The sequence below is a fragment of the Stegodyphus dumicola genome, chromosome X1 (genome assembly GCF_044657685.1).
Source record: "Stegodyphus dumicola isolate Sdum_Otavi_A_Nest chromosome X1, ASM4465768v1".
Taxonomy (NCBI): Eukaryota; Metazoa; Arthropoda; class Arachnida; order Araneae; family Eresidae; genus Stegodyphus; species Stegodyphus dumicola.
This window is the reverse complement of record NC_140780.1, coordinates 136,377,473-136,398,967: the sequence shown is the minus strand read 5'-3', so window position 1 is coordinate 136,398,967 and position 21,495 is coordinate 136,377,473. Positions and strand designations below refer to the sequence as shown.

General features: G+C 32.2%; 1 protein-coding gene across 1 annotated transcript in view; it reads right to left on the bottom strand.

Annotated features, from left to right (window-relative positions):
• Positions 1 to 19,751, bottom strand: part of Abcd1 (ATP binding cassette subfamily D) — a 99,218-nt gene extending 79,467 nt beyond the window's left edge. The window contains exon 1 of the mRNA XM_035364985.2: positions 18,466 to 19,751. Within this exon, the coding sequence (XP_035220876.1) occupies positions 18,466 to 19,503 (1,038 nt within the window). The 5' untranslated portion in view covers positions 19,504 to 19,751. The remainder of the gene's footprint in view (positions 1 to 18,465) is intronic.
• Between the last annotated feature and the right edge of the window lie 1,744 nt (positions 19,752 to 21,495).

The window sequence follows — 21,495 nt, the reverse complement described above, 5'->3', positions numbered from 1 at the left end:
TCAATAAGCCACTAAAGCACCAGAGGTGATACTAAGTTGCTTTGTATTATTTCAGGTCTCGCTAGATATGAATAATAAGTTTTATATGAAATTTTACATTTTTGTATTTTATCTTGTACTATGATAAGGTTTAATGAAAGACAATAACTCGCTTTAATGTATGATAGATATTTTTTAAGGGTAAGCAGTTAGTTATAAATAATTAAATTAGGTAGTTAGAAAACCTTAATCATTATGGATTTACATGACTACTATTAAATTTTACTTATTTAAGAATATTTCTTAAAAAGCCCTATTAAAATCACAATCCAATAAAATTTCACAGTTTAAAATACATGCAATTTATGCCATTGATATTAGGATAATTATACATTAAAAGCTACAAAAGATTTATGTTTTATAGCAACAACCCTCAACAAAACATTTATGCGTCTTTTTAATTTGAAGCCTGCTCAGACATTTTGGCTAATTTACATAGATTTCCTTCTCTTTAAGCATATTTTCTAAGAATTAGAAATTTCTCTCAATATGCAAACCATTGTTCTCACTAGTTTCTGCGTGCTTTATCTCCTAACTTGTCAACCTCTCCACAATGTACCTATGAGGGTTTATTTGATCTGGTAAAAGTTAAATAGTCTAAAACCCCCCGATAGACGTGAAGTAAATTATTGCTATGTCTAAAAATAACTACAAAGGTTTAAATAAGCCTCTTATTTAAAAAGAACTTAAAGGCATGGTCTTATGCTAACAAAATCAATTGCAACTTGTGGTGATGTTATTAAACAAGAACGGTCAAATTCAAACAAAAAATGTGGACCAGTGGTCAAAGACTATACAATTTAATTTTAATTTAAGCTGGCTCAGTAACTCTATTGTCATAACAAATTCAAATGTCAGCAGTAATAATGCAGAAAAAAATTACAAATTATCAGAGCTGGCAGGAACTAATGCAGTGAGCAAGCGGAGATTAAAAACACATTCTGCCTTGCGCACCAAAAACCTCAGTTTAAAAACTAAAAACTGTCTAAGTGATTTGCATTCTGGGGAGGAAATAGAAATGGGAAATTATAGTAAAGGCTGAAATTATAAACAAGTCAGTAATTTACATAATAATATCTGTATATATATTTGAAGAATAATTTTCTTTCTCTGTATGTATTTGGTTTTTTTATTCAACACGCTTCCTTTTCATTTTAGAATTTTTGAATTTCTGTTATTCCAAAAAAACTAGATGCATTTAGAATGTATAGAAAAAGGCTACTAATTTGATTTCTTTAGTAATATGAACATTCAGAAGAAATATGAAATATATATGGTAAAGGCCGGTTACAGAGCTGGTGTGGCAGAATTTTTAGAATTTAGTGACACACCGAGCAAAAAATCTAGACATGGCAAAACTTTTAGAATTTAGAGAAGGCACTGGAAGCAGAATTTTGAAAGGCACTAGTCAGCAAAATTTTGGATCTACAGAGATAAGTTTAATGTTCCACATGATTGCACCAGGTGAGGCAATGCCCAGCGTCAAACCTGTGCATGATGCATTAAGACATATTAGATTAATCTTTTAAAACTGCCAGCTTCAAATTTCTTTATTAATCAAAAAATTCCTTTCTATAATGCCTCTCCATGTGATACTATTAGAAGCATTTTCAATATTTTTCATGCTTGTATCTAGTGAAAAGTAGAGAAAATAAAGGGAAGACGAACACGTTAAGAAAAAGATTCTAGTATCAGAAATAAAACATTCAAATATTATGTTTTTCATTGTTCTTCTAGATGTTCTCCAAAAAGTAAGAACTTTATTGCAAACTTTCTGTGAAATACACCCGTTACATGTTAATACCATAGAGATATCTTTCATTTTGTCACATTTTTCTAGAATCTACTAGAATCGTGGGTCTATAAATCTTGCTTTCAAACCCTTCTAAACTTTCCAACTTGCATCCTTCTTCAAGTTGTAATGTCTAATGTCCCGAAGCAAAATTACCCCTACTAATTTTGTAACAGCAAACAGCCAGAAATATTAAAAAAAAAAAAAAAAAAAATCACAGGATAAATGTGCAAAATTAATTTTATAGAGAAAACTGATGCATAAGAATTCTGAATATTCTGAGACAATAACATGAGAAAACTCTTATCATGGGAAAATTAAAAAGAAGATAACTTTAATTAATTACATAGCTATTTTGCTTTTGCTAGGAAATGTTTCGTAAATTGTGCTTTATAGCATTATACCTTGTTTATTTTTCAGATTCAAATACAATAAGTGATCAGATATAATATAAGTGATAAGTTTTCAGAGTTATAATATAAGTGATAAGTGGTCAAAATAGAACTTTATAATATGACAACAAAAAATAAAAATGTTACATTTTAATGTTAATTTTTAAATATAATTTCAATATATTACTATTATTTTAATGAAACTTATTAATTACAATGTTTGAAAAAAATCATAGAAAAATTCCCAGGTCTTGGAATTAAAAATTTACTATAGAAATTGATCTTAAAAATCGCCCAAATGTTGATAAATTGCCAAATTTAGAGCCGTTCAATAAAAGAATTCACATCTCCAAAAGAGAAAAGTTGTTTAAGATCTCTTCATTAGAAAAAGTGAAATAATTTCAAAGTGCTTATGTTTCACTTCTTGCTCAAAAACTAGAGTATCCCACATTTACATTAGAAATAGGAACAAATTATAATCCATTCAAAAGATGAAATTCAAAAGATATATTATCAATGAATCGCCAAAAATATACCTCCAAAATGCTAATTCACACTAAAAAAAAATGGCAGTCGTAAAAACCGACAAAAATTTCACATGATTAAAATTAAGGACCTTCTGCCTATTTTGGTCGAAATTAAGGACTTTTAAGGACCAAAAATTGATTCCAAAAAACTTAAGGACTTTTAAGGACTCTTAAGGACCGTACGAACTCTGAATAAATATACAAGACAAACATGTTTTTTCTGCTGTTTTTAGAAAAATATCCCACTGCTAGTATGACATGACACCACAGCATAACAATCTGGCATTTATATGAGGATTACCTACACCCTAGAAGGTACCATGGAAAGAACTCCCACAATGGTTCATTGCATAAAAATGACAGCACACATAACAGGATCTATGTTGGATATAAATACAGCATCTCTCCTCGAACAAGAAATAAGCATTTTGGCTTCTTTATCAACAGATCAAAATTTAATGAAATAACTTTCTGCAACTTTTATGAATAATATCCTTGTAACATTTTCATTTATTTGACCCTTCCATCATAATTTTGTACTCACCATTACGAATGTCCATTTTACATGATTTATTTCATAAAAAAAAATGCATTCAAAATGCATCATTTTTTTAAAAAATTATACTACTTTCATAAAATAAACAAAGAGCATAAAAGTACATTTTTAGAAGTCTTTTATGCTGCTATTCGTAATAACAATAAGGCTGTTTGGAGATGGACCAAAATAGGTGAAAATACTGTCGCTATGCATTTTTGTGAGAGCATTAAAGAAACAAAATAACCTCTCTTCATACAGCAGTTCATCTTTAGTAACTGCATACATTTAGAATTAAAAGTGGCTTCATTTTTTATTCAATTCATTCTTCAATAAATTAACCACAAAATCCAACTTGCATATTGGTGTACATAAATGAAGGTTACATAGTTTAATGCAAGCACACTGAGACAGGAATAATGGCATCCTACATAACATTAGAATGGAATTAATAGTCTAATTCCATTGGTGAATTAGATTTTCTAGAGGCATTACACATTCAAAAAAATCTTTCTGCTCTTGTTAACTACCCTAACTACAATCCAGCTTTTAAGGAATCATAAGCCTTTAAGAAAATTATGTTTTAGTTCTCATTTCATCAAGAGATGGCAACAGTAGCTTAACTCCTGTCCAGCCATTCTTATCTTAGCTAATCATGATATCTTCTCTCATTCATTTGCACATTGGCAGCTGAGGATAATGGTTCAGTAAAACTATCGAAAATAGTCCTGTGAAAATTTGGAAATAAAACGCTGATTTTTGTTGTTTGACTTCTAAATTAACACAAGATCTTAATTTTATCTGTTGAATTTTATCAGTCTGCTTAATAGACTGAATGATTTAAAAGCAATAAACACACTTAGAAAATTAAATTCTCATTTTATTTTTAATAACATATTTAATTCAAATTACTTAAAAGACAATTTATTATGCACTTACTTGATAATTATTAATATTTGCAACATTATTGTAATTAATAAAAATGTTCCTGCTGCTATACATGGCTATGTTTAAGAAAACTGTAATACCATGTATGGCATAACATAAACATAATAAAACTTATAAAGAATTTACAGCAGGGTGTGTCAAGAAAATGATTATACATGCAGAATAAATATATCTGGGCTCAACAGAATCTTCTGGAACATCATGTGAGGCATATAGATTGCTGTTAAGCAGCCAGCCAAATATTTTTGTTAATTAGCTGGAAATGGTTCCAATGCAAACCATAATACAGTCAAAAGTCGTTAATCTGGACTCGTCGGGACTTCGGCGATTCCGGATTATTGATTTTTCCGGATTATAGATCATCAGTTAAAATCTGGTAAGATGGCATGCAGAAATTATAAAATTAAAAATATGAAACCGTAATTTATGAAATAAAGAACAATTATGATCTAATGGGTATCAAAATTTACAAAAAAAAAAAAAAAAAAGCTAATATTTATTTGTTTACATTATTAAACATTTCTTTCAATGTAAATTGTTTAAGTTGCTTCGTTTTTTATGTGATAATACTTTCTCTTTAACTCTATAAACAGACATAATTTCTTGTTCAGTTACAAAGTTCCGCTGTTCAAGTCCTATAATCGCTGTGTCGAGAATACCGACTAATTTGTCAATCAAAATTTTTTCGTTTTCAATAACCTCTATGTCACTTTCTTCGCTATCGGAAGCGAATTATAATGACAAGGAATTTTATTTAAATCATATCAAAGACGGAGTACATCGAGATGAAATACTACATTTAGTAAGGAATTATAAGCCAAATAAAATAAAAACATCTGCCCTGAAGATAAGGATAGTGTTGATAGATCAACTTCCAATTCATTGCGTGCCGCAGCGTCCCGTCCCCGCTGCAGAGCAGCGTGAAATTGATAAACAGATTTTGGAATGGTGAGATGAACAAAGGATATGCCTTTATCCATTTTTTGCAGCAATTCCACTTTTTGTTTAATGGACTTCGAAACATACTTTCGATTTGCAGATCCTTTACATATTTAGTAAATATATATCAGAAATTCTACTTGACATAATCGAAAGTTCAAGCTTACTTTTATAAAATTGCTCCAACAGTCTGCAAAAAATAATAAGCCAGATCCAATTCGAAGATTAAGGAACAACGCAATCTGCAACATTAACCGAATTAGATAATTTTAGCTTAGCTTATACCATCCGTTATACATTAAACGCGCATGCGTAAACGTATATTGCGCGTAAACGTATATTCGCAGCCATAAAGGTCTTACACGCATGCGTCGTAGCTTTGAGGTCCGGATTATGGGTGTCCGAATTAACGACTTTTGACTGTACCTGGCTGACATGAAAGGGAACCATATAAGCAGAGCACATAGCTTCAATGGGGAAAATCATTAGCCTGTTCAAAGGAGAATTTTTGTATTACAGCATTGCTATAGTGCCGTGAAAGGGATACAAGTTTGGGAGCAGTGAATTGAAGAGAACCGAAAAAAACAAAATTCCAATAACGGGCCATAAAAAATCTGATGACAGTGCAGGATAATATTTTATCCACATAGCAAAGAACTTTAAAAGAGATCTATTATCTATTGGTATCATCCTTTAAATGTGCAGCGTAGACTTCTCAATGCCAGTTGGAAGGCACAAAAGCCAATTAAAAAGCAAATTTGACACATCAAATGAAGCAAAAATAATTATTGTGAGCCAGATAATACAAATCTTGGATCATAAATGACTGAGAAAAAAGTCATTTCAGTGATGAGACTTATTTACATGTTCATGGTTCTATATCTCATGTTGTTAGACGAAGCAAGGGTGAATCAATAACACCTCAACATATCAAATAAAGCATAAAATAGTCACAAAAACATATGTTTTAGAGTTTTTTCACTACAGATGGCTCTAAAACTCGTAGTTCCTTTTCATTGAATGATGAATTTATCAAAGCATATAAATATTTTAAAAGCTAAGATTGTGCCATTCTTGAAAACCTATGTAGGGACATTTGAACATGACCAGGCTCAATGCCATGCCACAATTCGAAATCTGCTGGAAAATAAAATAATTGTACTAGATTGGCCTGGAAAGTTACCAGACTTAAATCTAATCAAAAACTTGTGACACATTCTCAAGAAACATTTTAACAAAATGAATTGCATCACAAAAGAATGCATTATTAATAACATCATAAAAGTGTGGTTCCCCGATAAAAGAAGTGAAAAATACATGCACAAGATTAGTACAGTCGAAGCCAAAGCGCACTCTGGAGATCATTTCTGATATAGGAAAACATATTTCTTATTGATTTTACTATTATCACTGTATATGAAGGTATGTACAAAAATTATCAAAAAAAAAATCGCTTAGCCACAATTAATTTGCCCACTATAGTACAGTACAAAGTCCGTAATCCGGACTCGTCGGGACTTCAGCGATTCCGGATTAGGGGTTTTTCCGAATTATAGATCCTCAATTTAAACCTGGCTAGATGGCATGCAGAAATTATACAATTAAAAATATGAAACCGTAATTTATGAAATAAAGAACAATTATGATACTAATTCAGAAGTCAAAGAACAAAAATCAGCATTATATTTTCAAAATTTTCACAGGACTAGTTTCGATGGTTTTACCAAACCAACATCCTCAGCTGCAAAACCGCAAATGAACAAGATAGGAAATAATGATTAGATAAGATAAGAAAGCTTGGACAAGAATAATAAAACCTGGACAAGTGGCGCCATCTGTTCATGAAACCAGAACTAAAACATAATTTCTCTAAAGGTCGAAGGCAAAGATGGATTGGAATTCCAATCCATCTAATATAGAATCCAATAAAGAAATTATGTTTTAGTTCTGGTTTCATCAACAGATGGCGCCACTTGCTTATTTTTGTAGAGGCTTTCTTATCTAATCATTATTTCCTATCTTGTTCGTTTGCGGTTTTGCAGCTGAGGATGGTGGTTTGGTAAAACCATCGAAACTAGTCCTGTGAAAATTTTGAAAATATAACACTGATTTTTGTTGTTTGACTTCTGAATTAGTATTTGTTTGGCGTGTTATTGTGTCTTGACAATTATGATTGAAAAGGCATCAAAATTTACAAAAAAAAAAAAAAAACTTAATATTTATTTGTTTATTTTATTAAACATTTCTTTCAATGTCAGTTGTTTAAGTTGCTTCACTTTTTGTGGAAATACTTTTTAATTCTATAAACAGACATAATTTCTTGTTCAGTTACAAAGTTCCACTGTTCAAGTCCTGTAATTGCTGTGTCGAGAATACCGACTAACTTGTCAATCGAAATTTTTTCATTTTCAATAACCTCTCTGTCACTTTCTTCACCATCGGAAGCTCGCATGCATAAAGCATACAAAAAAAAAAAAAAAAAAAGGTTTGTGGCTTCGAGATCCGGATTATAGATAATTCCGGATAATGGACGTCCGGATTACGGACTTTGTACTGTATATTTCATTTATTTATTTGTTACAAAGTTTTAGAGATTTGGGTTATTTTGAAGTTTGTGTTTACAATATTTATGAATAAATGCACATATGAATAAAGAAACAGAAAAATCTACAAATGGAGCTAGTTAATTTAGAATGTAATATAAATCATATTCAAAGATTTGAAGATACAGATTTTATTAACTTCTTATTCATGCTAGTCAAAAAATAAATGCGCTCATTTACAAATTTTTGCACTAATAATAATTGCTTTGTTTCGAACACCATTTATATGTGAACACCTCTTTTTTACTTTTGAAAATTTTAATTTATTATTTGAAAATTAAGAAAAGAACCTGATTGACTGATGAGCATCTGCAATCCATGATGAAGATAATTTTTACTAATTTTTCTCCAAGGCTACACAATTTATGAGAATCAAAATGCCATCACATCATGATGCAGTAAGAAATAAAGGAGTTTATAATTATTTATGAACCTACATATTTTTATTTATGTGTTAAAGAAATATTAAATAAATAAGAGAAAGAGACAAGTTGACTTTATTTATGCCAGGGACTAGATTTTAGAGACTTTTGATGACAGAAAGAGAGAGACTTGTATCCTATTATTCTTAAGTTTTGTCCCACTTGAAAAGTTTCCCTGATTTCTTTTAGTTTAATTTCAGTAAGTTATTTAATGCAGTACAAAGTACGAAATCCGGATGTCCATTATCTGGAATGATCTAAAATCCAGACCTACAAGCCACTAACAACGTTTTTCTGGCAAGCTTTACACATGCGCATTTGATTCCCCACCTCTGCGCATAATAAAACATCTGGAGAGTCCCAATTTTTAATTTCACTTTGACACTAAATTACACAATTTGTTATTGAAGAAACAGTCATTTTAGCATAAATTTCTACGATCAGTAATTTGGCTCTGTTGCTGCGTATCTGCTTGGCACCCATCTCAAACCGAAACATTCCACATAGATACATAGTTGATCGATGCCAACCTGGTGAATCATTATTTTTATTATACTTTCCTTTCATCACAAAATGTTTATCAAAACATGACAACTTGAGTAATGACTCATGTAGCAATACCTAAACAATTTTTTTATGTTAGTAATTGAATAATAAAGGAGTATGGTAACCTTTTATGTTGACATTACGCTTGGCAATAATTACTGATTTAAGTTAAATGCGCTAAAAAATGTTGACGAGGAAAAATTTATCAAAAATTTCTTTCCATATGCTAAAAATAGATTTTGTTGATGATACTCATAAACTCAAAGATTACATTTAGGGCTATTCGAATTAAGAATAAATGATTTGTTATTCACATAAACCCAGAACTTGTATGGCTCCGCCGAATTGAGTCGCAGAATTTAGGACCCACAGAGACCGGAGACTGCATCAGGCGGTAAGATATGTCTGAATCATCTATGTCTTGGAGATACCAAATGTCCATGTATGGAGAGAAAGTACTTTAATGATTAAACCAATATTGATAATGATCCTGATACCATAAAATAAATCAGAAAAAACTAAATTAAATAATGCAAGAGTTTTATTGACACAAACTTCACACACACAGTCCAACACATAATTCCAACTCAGACAGACAGACTCTCTCTTCAGTTCAAAGTTGCAGTTGAATTGCAGTTAAAACACAGAGTGAAAAATTAGGAACTTAAAACAATTAGAAAAATTACAAATTAATTTGTAATATTTACAATCAAACAGTATTTTCTTTACAATTAATCATTACTTTATAAATTATTATTATTTTCTACAATTTCACACTAGCAGGCATCTGGTGGTGAGATAATGAAGTGAAAGTTATTCTAACAGATATCTCACATCGGCCCTCAATAAGACTTAAGTATATAAGGGAATTTATTTACTTAGAACTCTGATAGTCCTTAAGCATGTACAAGAAATAAACATAGTATAATAAATAACTAAACTAATACAATTCAGGCTTAATTGTCTCAGTGCGCGATGGAAGCGAGATAAAATTTAGCGGAACAACTTGTCATTAGTTGCCAAGCACATGATGCATAAACAAATATATATAGTGAAGAATAGCTAAATTTGATGATGATAGCTGCTAACTTTAAAGGTTTTTCAGATATCACAAAACAAAGGTGAAATATTCCAATTAACGGATTTTGTAAAGAAATTTGGAGAGGCGGTAATAAATGAAGGTGATATAAAAGAAGTTTTTTATTGTGATGATAATGCTTTTAATCATCATTCAATTCATGAATGGCGAAATCTGTAGTATGGTTCTAGATCCAGAAAATACCGCTACCAATAGTGAAGAAAGTGGCATAGAAGTTACTGAAAACAAAAAAATTTCGATTGACAAGTTAGTCGGAATTCTCGAAACAGCAGTTGCAGGACTTCAACAATCCAACTAAACATGAGATTATGTCTGTCTACAGAATTAAGGAGAAAGTATTAGCACAAAAAATGAAGCAACTTAAACAACTTACATTGAAAGAAATGTTTACTAAGGTAAACAAATAAATATTAAGCTTTTTTTGTAAATTTTGATACTCTTTAGATCATAAATACTTCATTATTTCATAACTCACGATTTTATATTTTTAATTTTATAATTTCTACATGCCATCTTACTAGACTTAAACTGATGATCTAATATCCGGAAAAATCCTAAATCCGGAATCCCCGAAGTCCTGACAAGCCAGGATTTCAGACTTTGTACTGTACATCATTATGAAGAAATAATCATGTAAGCATAAATTTGTGAGATTAATAATTTGGCTCCATAGCTGAGTATCTGCTTAGCATACATCTCCAACCGAAACATTGACATACTGGTATTTTATATCCCTGGCACAGGCTGGGTGAGTCATTATTTATTATACTTTGCTTTCAGCATTGCATATTTATCAATACATGACAGCTTCAGTAATTACTCATGCAGCAATGTCTAAACACTTTTTTTCATATTAGTAATTGAACAACAAAAGTATGGCAACCTTTTATGCTAATATTATGCTTGGCGATGATCATAGATTTTTAAATACTATAAGACATGTTGACGAGGGAAAATTTAACAAAAATTTCTTTTCATAATGCTAAAAATTTTGCTAATGAAACTCATAGGCCAAAAGATTACATTTAGTGCTATTTTAATTAAGAATAACTGATATATTATTCACATAAACCCCAAAGCAGCGGCAGAATATGGCCGTACAGGATGGCAGAATTTAGGAAAGACAAAATGTCTGGAATTTGGGGAAGCACCGAGCGGCAAAATTAAGGGATGAAATTTTTTTTATAATTTAGGGAAAGCACTGGTATCCAAAGTTTAGGGACGGTGAAATTTTAGAACTTAACGAAGCCACTTTGTAGCAGAATTTTAGGACCCGCAGAGAGTGCACCATGCAGTATATAGCGCTGGCCTTAGATAAAGCCTTAAGTATATGTGGGAGTTTATTTATTCTGGACTCGGATTAGTTTTAAGCATGTGCAAGAAATACACGTAGGTATAGTAAATAACCCAAAGTAATACAATTCAGGCTTAATTCAGTACACAGTAGGAGCAAGACAAAATTTAGCGGAACAACTTGTCTTTCTTCGGCAATCTTATGATACATAGCCAATAATGCATAGCAGACGCTATTAAGATAGGCTAAAATTATCTTTACTGTTTCTAAGGCATTTCAGTTAATGTAGCAGACTGTGCTGCTCCTTAATCTTCTAATTTAATCCAGCTTAGTATTTTTCTGCAGACTGTTATTATTACAGCAATTTTATAAAAATTAAGCTTGAACTTTCGATTATGTCAAAAAGAGTTTCTAATTCTGGAGCTGCCAAAGGATCTATAAAGAGAACATATGTTTCAATGTTTATTAAACAAAAAGTGGAATTGCTGCAAAAAATGGATAAAGGCATATCTGTCTCAAAATTATGCGAGGAGTATGGCATTGGAAAGTCAACTGTATATGAAAAGAAAATGAATATAAGAATGAAAATAAGAAAAAAGAAAATGGAACTTTTTGACTTTTTGTGGATTCCGACACCCCACTCACAATAAGTAACAGAAAATTTGTTTGTTATGCTAGAAGTGATGATTGAATAGGTCAGACAGTGTTGCAACAAGGGTGTGCCATTGACAGGTCCAATGCTAATGACTCAAGCCAAAATATTTCATGAAGAAATAAACTCAAAAACTGAGTGCACATATTTCGAGACGCTAATTAACCAAATTTAAAAATTGCAATGGTATAAGGCAATTAAAAATTTCAGGTGACAAAGCTTCAGCTGATACTGAAGCTGCTGAACAATTTGCAGATGAATTCATTGAATTCATTGAACTCATTACTAGTGGACAATTATCTCAAGAACAAATTTACAACACTGATGAAACTGGCAATATGTACCGTGAAAATACATTGGCAACCTCTAAAAAAAGGCTCAAACTGGTGTCAAAGATTCCAAAGCGAGACTAACAATTTTAGCATGTGCAAATGCTGCAGGAACCCACAAGTGCAAACTTTTCGTAATCGGAAAACATAAACGACCTAGTGCATTTAAAGGAGTAACGATTTTTTCCATTATATCGTGCAAATAAAAGAGCATGGATGACACAAGAGTTAATGAATGATTGGTTTGACAATCATTTTATACCCGAGGGTCGGAAACATTTGAATTCGGTTCGTTTACCTGATGACTCAAAAATAGTCCTAATTGTAGACAACTGTTCGGCTCATACTTCACTTAAAGTTTTAGTGAAAGATAATGCATCCATATTTTTCTTCCCTCCAAATTACACATCTGTCATTCAGCCTATGGATATCAGAATAGTGCGCACGCAGAAATGCAAATGTAAAGTAGCATTTTTAAAATCCATGTTTAATTTCTTGAACAATGGCAAGACTATTCAAGACTTTTTGAAATAGTTTAGCATAAAATCTGCTGTGTGAAGCATCACAAGAACGTAGGAGAATGTGTCTCCAGATATGTTTAAAGATGCTTGGCATAATTTATGGCCGACTTCCATATTTCATGATGAGGACGATGCAGATGGCAGCTGCAAATTTGAAGGTTTTCGGACATTGCAAACTAAAGGTGAAATTTTCCAGTTACAGTCAAAAGTCGTTAATTCAGACACCCATAATCCGGAATGATCTATAATCTGGACCTCAAAGCTACACGCATGCGTGTAAGACCTTTACGGCTGTGAATATGCTTGTGCGCATGCGCAAAATACGTTTACGAATGCGCGTTTAATATATAACGGACGGTATAAGCTAAGCTAAAATTATCTAATTCAGTTAATGTTGCAGATTGCGTTGTTCCTTAATCTTCGAATTGGATCCGGCTTATTATTTTTTGCAGACTGTTAGAGCAATTTTATAAAAGTAAGCTTGAACTTTCGATTATGTCAAATAGAATTTCTGATATATATTTACTAATATGTAAAGGATCTACAAAGCGAAAGTATGTTTCGAGTCCATTAAACAAGAAGTGGAATTGCCACAAAAAATGGATAAAGGCATATCCTTTGTTTCTCTAACCATTCCGAAATCTGTTTATCAATTTCACGCTGCCCTGCAGGGGGGGGGGACGCCACGGCGCGCAATGAATTGGAAGTTGATCTGTCAGCACTATCCTTATCTTCAGGGCAGATGATTTTATTTTATTTGGCTTATAATTCCTTACTAAATGTAGTATTTCATCTCGATGTAATCCGTCTTTGATATGATTTAAATAAAATTCCTTGTCATTATAATTCGCTTCCGATAGCGAAGAAAGTGACATAGAGGTTATTGAAAACGAAAAAATTTTGATTGGCAAATTAGTCGGTATTCTCGACACAGCAATTATAGGACTTGAACAGTGGAACTTTGTAACTGAACAAGAAATTATGTCTATTTATAGAATTAAAGAGAAAGTATTATCACATAAAAAACAAAGCAACTTAAACAACTTACATTGAAAGAAATGTTTAATAAAGTAAAGAAATAAATATTAAGCTTTTTTTTGTAAATTTTAATACCCTTTAGATCATAATTGTTCTTTATTTCATAAATTATGGTTTCATATTTTTAATTTTATAATTTCTGCATGCTATCTTACCAGATTTAAACTGATGATCTATAATCCGGAATTGACGAAGTCCCGACGAGTCCGGATTAACGACTTTTGACTATATTGGATTTTGTACAGAAATGTGGAGAAGTGGTAATAAATGAAGATGATATAACAGAAGTTTTTCATTGCGATGACAATGCCCCATCATCAATTAATTAGCGGATGGTGAAATCTGTAGAATAGTTCTAGATCCAGAAAATACCGCTACCGATATTGAAGATAGTGACAGAGAGGTAACTGAAAATGAAAAAATTTCAATTGACAAGTTAGTCGGTATTCTCGACACAGCAATTACAGGACTTGAAGAGTGGAACTTTGTAACTAAACCAGAAATTATGTCTGTTTATAGAATTAAAGAGGAAGTATTAGCACAAAAAAAGATGAAACTTAAACAACTTACATTGAAAGAAATGTTTAATAAAGTAAACAAATAAATATTAAGCTTCTTTTTTTGTAAATTTTGATAACCTTCAGATAATAAATGCTCTTTATTTCATGAATTAGGATTTCATATTTTTAATTGTATAATTTCTGCATGCCATCTTACGAGATTTAAACTGATGATTTATAATCCAGAAAATCGATAATCCGGAATCGCCGAAGTCCGATGAGTCCGGATCTCGCATTTTGTACTGTATATGAAAATGGCTTTTGCATAGTGACAAGGGGCTTAAGAAGTCTGTTGATTATAAATGTCCCTCAGCTTCTTTAATTTGCTGTAATTTAATTTTGCTCCTCTCGTTTCCCAAGTTCAGTTGTTTGGTGAAACCTCAGTTCGACTTCGATTAGACAAGCATAAATAAAACGCATTTAATATGTATGTATACAAAAAGTTTTCTTAAGACAAAACATTTATAGAAAATTTCAGAGTAAAGCTTTATAAGAAGATCTTAGCTAATATTCTGGGTATATATTTTAGGGCGAATAAATATTTTAGAATGCCCCCTTGGATTACTGTGAATTTCTTGTTTCATTTATGGTAACCCGAGTAGTTAAATGTTACGGAAACCCTATTATAGCGTGATTACAGTGAATTTGACTGACAGGAAAATATTTGTAAGGGCTTATTTCTGCACTGGATGTCAGTTAGGAAGTACATTGCTTATTTTGTGCTGTACACAGTAAAATGGCTGTATGTGATGAGATTAATGTGAAGTTTCTGTATGATTTGGAACAAAAGGGGAAAAAAGCATTAATTGAATGGTGTGTAAATGAAGGTTTACTTAGTAGTCATTATAAGTGTTCTTACGGTATGAAGAAAATGTACATGGTTGAACGTAACGATCATTCAGATGGCTTTGAATGGGTTTGTCACAAGAAAGAACCAACCATTTTATGGGAGAAGACCCGGGGTTTGATCTGGTACTTCTGAGAGTGGGTATAGCCATGGGGCAATAATGCACACCGCACAGCCTCTCACTGTCCTAATCCAACATAGGCCTCCTCGTAGCCTCACTGGTAACTAAGTTCGCCTGGGCTGACTATGTTCAGATGACTATTCCTGGAGGTCGACTGGGACTGACCATCCTGGCATACTGGCTAGATCAATATCTAGACAGTCTCTACTTCTGCCTTCAGAGTGAGTAGAGCCATCATTTATTCAGTGGTAGGTTCAGGCTTGGCAGGGGACCATACTGGTACTGTCTTGTCTGCCCGTTGGTTGTGAGGACATTACATGGCAAGATATTGAAGGTTGTTCTTGACAGATGGACTTCCCTTAGTCAACACTGAGGAACAGTCAGTAGCTTTGTGACTTTATTCTTTTTTGGTGGGTGTGTTGCATCCACCACTGTTCTTGTGTACTTACAATCATACTAAGTGAAACATTTAAGACATCTGGGTTGACCGAGGGACGTGACACCTTTTCAAATAGCCTCCAGGGTTTGAGGCGATTTAACCATGCTAAAGCTGTCTTGAGCATGCCACGTCTGAAAGCCCCATCCTCTTGGTGTTCTGTCCCTTTTACACTTTTTCAGATTTGGAAAGTGAATATCAAAATACACAGATTCAACGAAAAACACTAGAAATGTTAGCACAATCAGCACTTGTTATAATGGTTGTTCTATTACATAACATCAATACCTTATGAATCCTACCAAATAAGATTTCATTATCAGTTTAAAAAATAATTAAGCAAAAAGGCTTAGATATTTTTTCCTAAAATTATACATACAAAAACTAGTATTGAAATTAATGTGCATCAGAAGAGTCATAATCTATTCAAGTCTGACGGAAAAAAAATTAGAGGTTTCAGATTTTACATTACATCCAAAGGTTTTTTTTTTTTTTTTTTTTAAAGTTTTGTGTGTTACCTTTATTTATTAAATATTATGTTCTTCGATCTTAAACCATAAAATTCAGTTCAACAGCAATATCGTAAAATAATTTTAAAATGAGCATATCTTTAGAATTTCAGATACGCAGTCTCGTGTGCTGGAGATAAAAATGTTTTTTCTGTACAACGTTGCCATTGTCCGCTTTGAAATCACCGAGTATGTAAATAAAAAATTTGTTAAAGTGTTACAAAATATGAAATCGATAATAAACAAATTCCAAATTATGGCTTCCGGATGCCCATATTCGGTGGAGGATTACATTATTCAGAATTTGATGGTTCTAGGTACCGCTGTTTTATCACAATGAGAGACACATACATACATTTATGCAGATTCTTCACTATTTAATTTCTTTAAATATAACACAGGGTGATAATATTTGGCGGCGACAATTTAAAAAGTGAAATGGACATTCAAAGTTTTCAATGTAAAATGCCAAAATGAAATTAACAGCCCTTCTAGGCCAACACCCTTTGGGCTAAAAAAAGAAAAACTTTGGCGAGAAGGAAACATAAATAAAAAGAAAGGGAGAAGAGAGGTTTTAATCTCTTTAAAATTTTTCTTCTTACTGAACTATTATCATGATATATATGGAAACAAATTAATTGTGTGGCCAAGTTTTAAAACAAGAACTGGTGTGAAGTCTACAATGCTCAGAAATAGTAGTAATTTTTACCTCAGCCAACACACTCTTTTCATGTTAACGAGAAAATATGACACATGGCTGCAATATAAAATTCTTTCCTAAAGTTGGGGATTCTAGTGAACTTCAGGGATCCTAACTCCCTGCACATTCATTTTTGCTATCTTTGTCACGATCTCTGCTCAGGGAGTTCAGATCTTGTTCTCAAAATAAACCCGAACAACAGTCCATCTCCAATTACAACTAATGACTTGAAAGCTCTTTTCCTGAGGGAGAATCAAAACAAAAGCACACAGCTTTTTTATTTTGTACTCAGTTGAAATTTGAGTGCATGCAACACTGAATACAGCAGTTTTATCTGCTTCCAAGGGCCCCTTCTATATATGAGGCAAGTAAGGGGCCCTTAAAAACTTCTATGTGTCCCTTAAAAACTTCTATGTCTTAAAAAGTCAGATTCTATTCTATGTGTCCATCTCCTTTTAAGTTTAAACATATAAATGTAGTTCAGCAGGATATTCAAAGGCCCTTACCCCTATGCTTATACCCTATTCTTTGCATACCCTTATTTACACCACTGGATGCCAATCAAAAGGCTCAGGCACCAAATATTGTTTGAATATTTTCAACATTAAATAATCCACTTCAACAACCGCACAACCCAATGGTAGTGCTAATGGGAAAAATATACCTTTTAGTCAGTCAAGAGAACTGAATGCAGCTGTGAAGAAATTCTGTGACACTTACAAGAAGGATTCTCTATACTACAGTAACTGAAATATGTAAAAGTTAATTTTGAGAACATATTTACTTAACAATACGCAAATTTTGGTTCTCTGCATATTAACTTAACAAATGGAGTGTCACTACCACCAGAAATTTATAATCTTTCTTATGGCACTATAACATGCATATGAATATTTCAGAGTAACGCATTAAAAAAAGCTTGAAGATTCAGTATACATCTAACTTTTCACAAAATAGATTAGTAGAGCATAATTCTTGAGCAACACATAGGGTCAGTTCTAAAAACAGCACACCATGTGCATTTTGAACAAGACCAGGACTGGCCGAAGCCCTACAATCAATATTCTGGTAACTGGTAAGAGAGTGGTGAAAATGTTATAACACAGGGTTGCTAAGACTAGAACCTGACTGCTTCAAGGCTGAAACTTTCTATTAAAGTGCTTACCTTCATTAAAGCCTACATACTATTTTCAGTTAAACTAAACTTTTGAAATTTTTAATTGCTCTGAATAACTAACATTGGCAAATACAAAATGAATTTTCCTTTAAAAGGGTTCACTTGATTATAAGTTTTAATCTTGCTTTATTTGCATACAGATAATTTTGGTTCTCCAACATCCACTTCTCATTTTTATAAGGCAAAAAACATAACTTATACCCTTTAAAGGTCTAAGGCCCCAGACAGTAGTCAGGGTCTAAAATAAAAGAATTTTATCAATGGGAATGTACTAGCAAAACTTAATCAATCTCTTACCTCTTTTATTTGTTAAATGTTCTATCAGCATGGCACAAATAAAATACATCATTTAAAAAAAAATCATTAAAAAAATTATATGTACATTAAAATATTTTTTTTAAATGCAGCGCCTTCATTAACAATGAAGTGAGTAACATACCTTATGACCACCATAAAAAGCAATTTCTTCAGCATTGGTAATGAGGCGGGAATGTACAAATCTGAGGTAGCCTTTACGTTTTGCTTCTTCGGAAACCAATTTTCCAAATTTTGGTGTAACTTTACGAAGAATATGAGCAGTAACTGTAACAACAGCAGCTGCAAATAACTGACCTGACATACCATAAGAACCCATATTGCTAGCCATTTTAAATAGAGTAAAATTAATTATAATCAAATCAAGAAGTGGCTTTGTAATATGAGAATATAAATGAGCTATAGATTGAGCAAATGAAGTGATGTCTTCAGTCAAACAGTGATCAGCATTCTCTAACCTTCCATCCAAGTTGCTTACTCTATAATACGTTTGATTTTTAAAATATAAAGAATATGCATATCTTACTAGCCTTGTACGAAAAGCAAGAGCAAGTTGGCTTTCTAGAAATCTGATTAAACTGTTCAAGAATGTAGCAGGTAATGCTATTAAAAGCCATTTTGACAGCTGCACAGTAAACATGTGAATATCTTTGCGTACAATAAATTTCACAACACAACCTTCTAATTTTGCAACATAAATTGAAAGGAAAGTTCTCATGATCAATGATAAGGTATGCAATAGTAACAAACCAGCCTCTATGCTCCATACACTAGGTATCATAACTTTTATCAATTTGCTCAACTGCTCAAGAAACTTCTTATTAAAAGCAGGAAAATTTTTGAGGTCATATATACTATTATCATCACCAGTTCTTTTCTTACTTTCCTTCGTTTTCGAAGATTTATCAACTTCTTCGATCAATTCATCTTCACTTATCACAGGACTGTAGGTGCTTTTGTGAGGGCTTGTTGATGATATTTGATGCTGCGCTTCGGTAGCTCTATTTTTTAAACTTTTTATAGTTTTCGCCAACATAGGAAAACCCACCCGTGATGCATACAAGAAACATACTGCACTAACCATACATAAACTAACAGTTTCCACAGGAACTGCAGTCTTTTCAGAAATTTTTTGCACGGCTTTTGAAAACGCATTCGTCATGATGATATGCTCCAGAGAAAACTACTGATGCAGTATTAGAATCGTAAGAATCCAAATAAACTACAGCATTAATTCAGATCAGATTATATAAAAGTAACCGCTTTCACACTGCATCCATTGTAAATATTGCAAAAAAACAAATACTTAAACAAAAATACAAAGCGCAGACAGATTGATCAGCGCAGCTACAGAATAAGTCAACACTCCTTGATGTAACCACATTGCGTAAGGCTGACTTCGTTCGCCGTCACCAATGGTTACAAGATTTCCTCATTCAGATCAACGATAAGGACGCAAGTTATAGATGAATTCTTCCCTCCCCCTTAACACCATGATTTGACTCATCAAAATAGCGAATAGTTATCTGAAAATTCAACTCGTATTTTGGAGTTAATTTAAAACTTTTCCCATTTTTTTTGTATTCATTATGTATTAACTTGAATCCCAACTTTTAAACATATTTGATGAACAAAATCTTTCGAACTTCGAGCACTGTTCGACTAACTTTCAGAGTAATGATGAATTTAAAATTATTCATTGCAAGGAATGACATAATATATTGTAGCATAGAATATTTTCAGTCAGAAAATTTTTATTTACTCCCTCGCATTAGCAACTTTTATGAGAAATTTATCTAACCCAGGAATTAATGAAAACTTACTTTTGCGAGAGTTAAACAAGAAAGAAAAATTGATAAATGCTTAAAACATATTATAAATAGTAAGAGTTCCATGGGTAAGGGGCGTTGCGTTCCATTTTACATTTAAATGTAAAATTAAGAAAAATATATAATCAAAATATTAATTTTAACTTGCAGTAGCCCTTGACTCTCCTTTTTTTTTACTTGGTTATTTTCCCTTCTATCCTATAAAAAGGTAACTGCATCATTTCAAAATTAATCCTCTCACATGATTCTTACATAACTCTAAATGTTACGGATACTCACGAAACGTTTCAGCCAATAATAAATTTTAATTTTGGGAACAGAAACTTTTAGCGACGGATAGGGATAAAGCTGAATCAAAACTAAATAATTCTACATTTAGTTTTTTTCTTAGTCACGTCACATTCGCTTTATGCTTCTCTGCCTAACCACATTCCTTTTGCTGCAAACATATGAAAATTCATCAAAGAACTGTTGCAAATACATTTTTGGCGGGCGGGCGTGCGTAGTGGATATGTTTGCATTAAAAATGTGATGTTAAAAATAAGAGAATTGTTTGTTTAATGAATTGAAGAAAGAAGTTAATTAGAAAATATTCAGAAATATTTTGAAATAACGCAAACTCGCTTAAACAACTGACAATTTTATGAATAAGGGAAGAAAACTCTGATAAACTTGGAAACGTACGTCTTGAAGTCGTTACTTTCGTGTTCCTGTTTCATGTTTATGTTTTAATACTTACCCAAAAGGACAGGAAAATTTAGCTGACGCAAAGTAAACTGTAGGGATATGGTTGTAAATGACAGAAAGAATTTTATAAATTAACTTTCAGATAAATGTTTAGGAATACGGTAAACTACTTCACGGCTTAATATACACGGTTGATTAATAACACGATTTAAAAGTAAAAGCAGCAAACTTATTTAAAATTTATTTCAATTCTAAAACAGAAGTTGACTAATCTCTGTTTACAAAGAGAATCACTTTAGTCGATATTTGAGTTAAAATGGCTCAACTATTGGAAGAGTAAAGGTAACAAGAATCACCAGAATATTAAAAACTTTTCAGGACTAGTTTCAAAGGTTTAAATACAGAAGCACTTCTTCAGCTACAGAAGTGCAAATAACGAAAGAGAAGCCAGTGATAAGATAAGGCGATAAGAATGACAGGAAGAAATTATAGTTATTGGCGCCCTCTCTTGATGAAAAATGAAAGCAACTATGAAATAATTTCCTTAAAAGCTGAGGGTACAGACGGATTGGAACTGAGATCGTTAACTAGAAATGAAAAATTTTTATGAATGTGGAACGCTTCTAAAAAATCTATTT